Source organism: Lolium rigidum, chromosome 1, assembly GCF_022539505.1.
Source record: "Lolium rigidum isolate FL_2022 chromosome 1, APGP_CSIRO_Lrig_0.1, whole genome shotgun sequence".
In the NCBI taxonomy this organism is placed as follows: Eukaryota; Viridiplantae; Streptophyta; class Magnoliopsida; order Poales; family Poaceae; genus Lolium; species Lolium rigidum.
This window is the reverse complement of record NC_061508.1, coordinates 189,141,080-189,148,786: the sequence shown is the minus strand read 5'-3', so window position 1 is coordinate 189,148,786 and position 7,707 is coordinate 189,141,080. Positions and strand designations below refer to the sequence as shown.

Genomic DNA, 7,707 nt, shown 5'->3' with positions numbered 1-7,707 from the left:
ATATTTCTTAATGTAGGTTACCTGGATATCGGTTACTTGACTAAGGGTGCACACAACTGATAAATTCTGTACTGTACTAATAGTAATTGTATTTTAATGCGGACATCAAGCCTATAGATGACCGGAGAGATCATATTTTCAGTCCAAGATCAGATAAATGTAGGAGGTTTTATGCAAAATTGGTCTAGCAGTCTAGCATCCATACAACTTCAGAACTGACATATAATAACTATTTAAATTCTTCTAAAATTACAGCTAGGTGCTCAACACTATGATTTGCTGAGCGTTCTCATCTTCAACAATACATCGACCAAGACTGAGGGGCAAGTCTTCTTGAGATCCAGAAACCCTTGTGTAGACGCTACATCATCCATAGTGGACGAGTTGATAAATTCAAGGCAAGCATCCTTAAGCATGTGGCAGTTGTGCTGATCAGCTAAAGCTAACGTAGTTGCCACAGTCTGCACATCGATCTTCTCAGAAAGAATGCTCTGGCATACCACCTTCAGCCTGTCCATGGCATACCGGTCCGCAGCCACAAGTAGGTGCCGGATCATCTCTCTGTGGTCATCTCCTTCCAGCCCATCCATGTCAGGCAGTGAATCGGTGTAGATGAAGTGGAGCAGAGCCCTGAAGACATGAGGCTGCATGTCCTCGATTTGTATGAGCTCTGCTGCCGTCTCCCTCATCGGCCCGTAGAGCTCTGCTCTGAACACCGGGGACCGCATGGCGAGCACGATCTTGTGTGCCGCGAAAGTCTCTCCGCGAACGCTGAACGTGGCATCCGCCCCCTCCTTTGCTTCCAGCAGCTTGCCAAGATGCGCTGTGATGTCGGGCTGCGGCACCTCGATTCTGGGGCACGGTTTGGTTTCAGACACCCGCGCATCTTTCATGACGGTGACGACGCACTCGATCTCCATGTGATCGTCCCGTAAGTTAGCCGAAGCTTCGAACACGTGCCGTGATATAAATGACCCTTCTTGGGGAGCAAATTTGCTGCTGTCATTTTCGTTGAACATCCTCGGATCGGTCTTGTGCAACGAAGAAGCCAACCCGGTGCTCTGGTCAACCAGACTCAGGACACAGGATGCGTGCACCTTGGCGTCCTTGCTCAAAAGCTCGAGATAAACCGAGATGCAATGTGAGCTGCCTTGGCTGAACCCGTCCGGATAGAAGCGGATGGCCCAGTCGTGGCCATCGACGGAGAAGGCGCCGGACCTGATGAACTTTCCTACGCCGATTCCCTTGTGCTGGCTGTACCCGAAGATCCTGAACACATGGCTGCCCTGCGTCTTCACCGGGATACACGTCGATACCGTCCTTGTGGCAGCCATGTCGTTAGGCGTCGATGGACGATTAATTCCGCCGGTGGTGAACGAGTCTCTACGACGGCGACCGCAGGGACGGAGACAGTTCACGGATAAGATAACGAAGTTGAAGCGGAGGAAGGTAATGAGGGGAGCACAATCACAAGATCGAAACCGCGGCGGCACAAACTCCGAGTCCGAGAAGACGGCCAGAAGACCTAAGTCGACGAAAGCTCTTCCTTTTCTGGACCGTACACAAAAAGGTGGGAAATTATAGGGAGATCACGTTCGGATTTCCGTTTCTGGGCACGACGCAATCCGGACCCTATAATTACTCTTCAATTGTAAAATATTTACTCATACTGCAATCGCAAAAAAAAAACTCTTATGAGAACAAAAAAGCTATGATTTATTTATTAGAGCAAATAAAAATATATTCAAATATATGTTCAAAGCATACAAACCTTTCATGATTATGCATAAAGTACAGAGATAACACATCGACAAAACATACAAGCATTTCGTGATTATGCATAAAGTAGTTAGTTTCCACACGTTTGTTTACTCATCTAACTTGATTTTCTATTAATAAATTACGCCGTTTCTCCGAAAAAAATGAACGGGACACTGCTTTAGCTTGTGTTTATCCTAATCAATATTGTTAGATAAAGATTCTTCTCGTATTGCCTATCTTCTGATATTTTGTCTGACATATGTATGATATTGAGGTGTCGGGGAAAGCGGAACCATGTGCCTCACGCTCCGCTCCGATGCGGCCTGGGGCGACGCCGATGGTGAGGGTTTCACCACCGTCCTTTCGTGCCGCCGCCGTGCCCGTGCGAAGGCCTATGGGAGGCACACACTAGGGCGGCGGGAGTTCGCGGAGGAGGTGCTCGCAGCCGCTGCGTCACCGGCCGTCTCCCCTCGTCCGTTCGAGAAGTCCGCGGCTGCTGTCGGGGCAGTCGCGCAGATGGATCCGGTCCTCGGTGGGCCGGCGCTCGTAGCTCCCTGGGCTGGAGCTAGCCCCCTCCCTTGCCGGCCTCCGATGGTGGCGGAGTCCTTGGCGTCTGATACGTCTCCGACGTATCGATAATTTCTTATGTTCCATGCCACATTATTGATGATATCTACATGTTTTATACATACTTTATGTCATATTTATGCGTTTTCCGGAACTAACCTATTGACGAGATGCCGAAGGGCCAGTTGCTGTTTTCTGCTGTTTTTGGTTTCAGAAATCCTAGTAAGGAAATATTCTCGGAATCGGACGAAATCAACGCCCAGAGTCTTAGAATTGGACGAAGCTTCCAGAACACCCGAGAGTCGCCAGAGGGGGGCCACAGGCCCACCAGATGATAGGCTGGCGCGGCCCAGGCCTTGGCCGCGCCGCCCTATTGTGTCACCGCCTCGTTGACCTTCTGACGCCGCCTCTTCGCCTATATAAAGGTCCCTGACCTAAAACATCGAGACGGAAAAGCCACGGTACGAGAAACCTTCCAGAGCCGCCGCCATCGCGAAGCCAAGATCTGGGGGACAGGAGTCTCTGTTCCGGCACGCCGCCGGGACGGGGAAGTGCCCCCGGAAGGCTCCTCCATCGACACCATCACCATCTTCATCAACGCTGCTGTCTCCCATGAGGAGGGAGTAGTTCTCCATCGAGACTCGGAGCTGTACCGGTAGCTATGTGGTTAATCTCTCTCCTATGTACTTCAATACAATAATCTCATGAGCTGCCTTACATGATTGAGATTCATATGATGATGCTTGTAATCTAGATGTCATTATGCTAGTCAAGAGGGTTTTACTTATGTGATCTTCGGAGACTCCTTGTCCCACGTGTGTAAAGGTGACAGTGTGTGCACCGTGTGGGTCTCTTAGGCTATATTTCACAGAATACTTATTCACTGTTATGAATGGCATAGTGAAGTGCTTATTTATATCCCTTTATGATTGCAATGTGTTTTGTATCACAATTTATCTGTGTGCTACTCTAGTGATATTGTTAAAGTAGTTTATTCCTCCTGCACGGTGTAATGGTGACAGTGTGTGCATCGTGTAGTACTTGGCGTAGGCTATGATTGTGATCTCTTGTAGATTATGAAGTTAACTATTGCTATGATGGTATTGATGTGATCTATGCCTCCTTTCGTAGCGTGAAGGTGACAGTGTGCATGCTATGTTAGTACTTGGTTTGGTTATGTTGATCTGTCGTGCACTCTGATACGTCTCCGACGTATCGATAATTTCTTATGTTCTATGCCATATTATTGATGATACCTACATGTTTTATGCACACTTTATGTCATATTCGTGCATTTTCCGGAACTAACCTATTAACAAGATGCCGAAGAGCCAGCTTGTTGTTTTCTGCTGTTTTTGGTTTCGAAATCCTAGTAACGAAATATTCTCGGAATTGGACGAAATCAAGACCCAGGGTCCTATTTTGCCACGAAGCTTCCGGAAGACCGAAGAGGAGTCGAAGTGGGGCCACGAGGTGCCGGCACTATAGGGCGGCGCGGCCCAGGTCTTGGCCGCGCCGACCTGTAGTGTGGGGCCCCCGTGTGGCCCCCCACGTTGCCCTTTCGCCTACTTAAAGCCTCCGTCGCGAAACCCCTGATGCGAAGAACCACGATACGGAAAACCTTCCAGAGACGCCGCCGCCGCCAATCCCATCTCGGGGATTCTCGGAGATCTCCTCCGGCACCCTGCCGGAGAGGGGATTCATCTCCCGGAGGACTCTACACCGCCATGGTCGCCTCCGGAGTGATGAGTGAGTAGTTCACCCCTGGACTATGGGTCCATAGCAGTAGCTAGATGGTTGTCTTCTCCTCATTGTGCTTCATTGTTGGATCTTGTGAGCTGCTGATACGTCTCCGACGTATCGATAATTTCTTATGATCCATGCCATATTATTGATGATACCTACATGTTTTATGCACACTTTATGTCATATTCGTGCATTTTCTGGAACTAACCTATTAACAAGATGCCGAAGAGCCGCTTGTTGTTTTCGCTGTTTTTGGTTTCAGAAATCCTAGTAACGAAATATTCTCGGAATTGGACGAAATCAAGACCCGGGGTCCTATTTTAGCACGAACCTTCCGGAAGACCGAAAGGGATACGAAGTGGGGGCGACGAGGCGCGGCCACCATAGGGCCGCGCGCGGCGAGGGGGCCCGCGCCGCCCTATGGTGTGGGCTCCTCGTCAGCCCTCCGACTCGCCCTTCCGCCTACTTAAAGCCTCCGTCGCGAAACCCCCGATGCGGAAAAACCACGATACGGAAAACCTTCCGAGACGCCGCCGCCGCCAATCCCATCTCGGGGGATTCTGGAGATCTCCTCCGGCACCCTCGCCGGAGAGGGGATTTATCTCCCGGAGGACTCTACACCGCCATGGTCGCCTCGCGGAGTGATGAGTGAGTAGTTCACCCCTGGACTATGGGTCCATAGCAGTAGCTAGATGGTTGTATTCTCCTCATTGTGCTTCATTGTTGGATCTTGTGAGCTGCCTAACATGATCAAGATCATCTATCCGTAATACTCTATGTTGTGTTTGTCGGGATCCGATGGATAGAGAATACCATGTTATGTTAATTATCAAGTTATTACATATGTGTTGTTTATGATCTTGCATGCTCTCCGTTATTAGTAGAGGCTCTGGCCAAGTTTTTGCTCTTAACTCCAAGAGGGAGTATTTATGCTCGATAGTGGGTTCATGCCCGCATTGACACCAGGACAGAGTGACAGAAAGTTCTAAGGTTGTGTTGTGCTTGTTGCCACTAGGGATAAAACATTGGCGCTATGTCCGAGGATGTAGTTGTTGATTACATTACGCACCATACTTAATGCAATTGTCTGTTGCTTTGCAACTTAATACTGGAGGGGGTTCGGATGATAACCCGAAGGTGGACTTTTTAGGCATAGATGCAGTTGGATGGCGGTCTATGTACTTTGTCGTAATGCCCAATTAAATCTCACTATACTTATCATGACATGTATGTGCATTGTTATGCCCTCTCTATTTGTCAATTGCCCGACTGTAATTTGTTCACCCAACATGCTTTTATCTTATGGGAGAGACACCTCTAGTGAACTGTGGACCCCGGTCCATTCTTTTAATACCGAAATACAAATCTGCTGCAATACTTGTTTTTACTGTTTTCTCTGCAAACAATCATCATCCACACAATACGGTTAATCCTTTGTTACAGCAAGCCGGTGACATTGACAACCTCACTGTTTCGTTGGGGCAAAGTACTTTGGTTGTGTTGTGCAGGTTCCACGTTGGCGCCGGAATCTCTGGTGTTGCGCCGCACTACATCCCGCCGCCATCAACCTTCAACGTGCTTCTTGGCTCCTCCTGGTTCGATAAATCTTGATTTCTTTCTGAGGGAAAACTTGCTGCTGTGCGCATCATACCTTTCTCTTGCGGTTCCCAACGAACGTGTGAAATACACGCCATCAAGCATATTTTCTGGCGCCGTTGCCGGGGAGATCAAGACACGCTGCAAGGGGAGTCTCCACTTCTCAATCTCTTTACTTTGTTTTTGTCTTGCTTTATTTTATTTACTACTTTGTTTGCTGCACTTATATCAAAACACAAAAAAATTAGTTGCTAGCTTTACTTTATTTACTGTCTTGCACTCTATATCAAAAACACAAAAAAATTAGTTACTTGCATTTACTTTACTTGATTCATCATGTTTCCTTTTAATTTACCACAATAAACATACCGGTAGGACAAGGGTCTATAATTGGGAGGAACAATATAGAAGAATTTTTCACCCATGTTAGTACCGTTGAAGATTTTGAAGATAGACACTTGGTATAACTTGCTCCTACTTATGAAATTGCTGCTGTCTGCTTTAGTTCGCATGTTGGAAACTAAATTTGTTAATCTCAATCCTATAATCCAACACATGTTTCTTACACTTGGTGATTTGGAAGAGGGGGAAAAGAAATATTTTGTTTTAGAAACCCTTCTTAGAGAATTTGGTGGTCTAGCAAGGGAGGCTAGAAAGGTCTTCGCTAAATTTAATATGCTTGGTTCTCATACTAATTTTGTTAGTCTCCTTGAAAAAATGGACATGGAGAGAATAAGGTGCACTAATAATATTAATGATGGTGGGGAGATCAAAGCACCAATACCATGTAAACTCCTAGCTATGAATGATGCGCTAGAAAATAACTATGCTTGGCTTGTTCCTGAAAATTTGTTCGATGAGAGTAGCAAGCCCAAGACTAATGAAAAGGGAGACGCTGAAACTTATGTATCCAATATACTATGCATGGTTGAGAAAACTCCAAACCCCGCTGTAGATGCACCACCCTTTGATAACACTTGAGATACACTTTCTGCGCCTAGCTGAAATGCGTTAAAGAAAAGCGCTTATGGGAGACAACCCATGTTTTTACTACAGTATTTTTGTTTTATATTTGAGTCTTGGAAGTTGTTTACTACTGTAGCAACCTCTCCTTATCTTAGTTTTGAGTTTTGTTGTGCCAAGTAAAGTCTTTGATAGTAAAGTAAGTACTAGATTTGGATTACTGCGCAGTTCCAGATTTCTTTGCTGTCACGAATCTGGGTCTACCTCCCTGTAGGTAGCTCAGAAAATTGAGCCAATTTACGTGCATGATCCTCAGATATGTACGCAACTTTCATTCAATTTGGGCATTTTCATTTGAGCAAGTCTGGTGGCCTAATAAAATCCATCTTTACGGACTGTTCTGTTTTGACAGATTCTGCCTTTTTATTTCGCATTGCCTCTTTCGCTATGTTGGATGAATTTCTTTGATCCATTAATGTCCAGTAGCTTTATGCAATGTCCAGAAGTGTTAAGAATGATTGTGTCACCTCTGAACATGTTAATTTTTATTGTGCACTAACCCTCTAATGAGTTGTTTCGAGTTTGGTGTGGAGGAAGTTTTCAAGGATCAAGAGAGGAGTATGATGCAATATGATCAAGGAGAGTGAAAGCTCTAAGCTTGGGGATGCCCCGGTGGTTCACCCCTGCATATTCTAAGAAGACTCAAGCGTCTAAGCTTGGGGATGCCCAAGGCATCCCCTTCTTCATCGACAACATTATCAGGTTCCTCCCCTGAAACTATATTTTTATTCCGTCACATCTTATGCACTTTGCTTGGAGCGTCGGTTTGTTTTTGTTTTTTGTTTTGTTTGAATAAAATGGATCCTAGCATTCACTTTGTGGGAGAGAGACACGCTCCGCTGTAGCATATGGACAAGTATGTCCTTAGGCTCTACTCATAGTATTCTTGGCGAAGTTTCTTCTTCGTTAAATTGTTATATGGTTGGAATTGGAAAATACTACATGTAGTAACTCTAAAATGTCTTGGATAATTTGATACTTGCAATTGTTGTGCTCATGTTTAAGCTCTTGCAT

The 7,707-nt window shown here is 46.1% G+C and overlaps 1 protein-coding gene across 1 annotated transcript; it reads right to left on the bottom strand.

Annotated features, from left to right (window-relative positions):
- Positions 1-269: 269 nt before the first annotated feature.
- LOC124653806 (BTB/POZ and MATH domain-containing protein 2-like) lies at positions 270-1,334 on the bottom strand. The gene is made up of 2 exons (XM_047192876.1): positions 1,098-1,334; positions 270-1,061 (listed from the first exon to the last, which is right to left on the bottom strand). Exons 1-2 carry the CDS (start codon positions 1,332-1,334, stop codon positions 270-272), a joined length of 1,029 nt encoding a protein of 342 aa, XP_047048832.1.
- Positions 1,335-7,707: the final 6,373 nt, after the last annotated feature.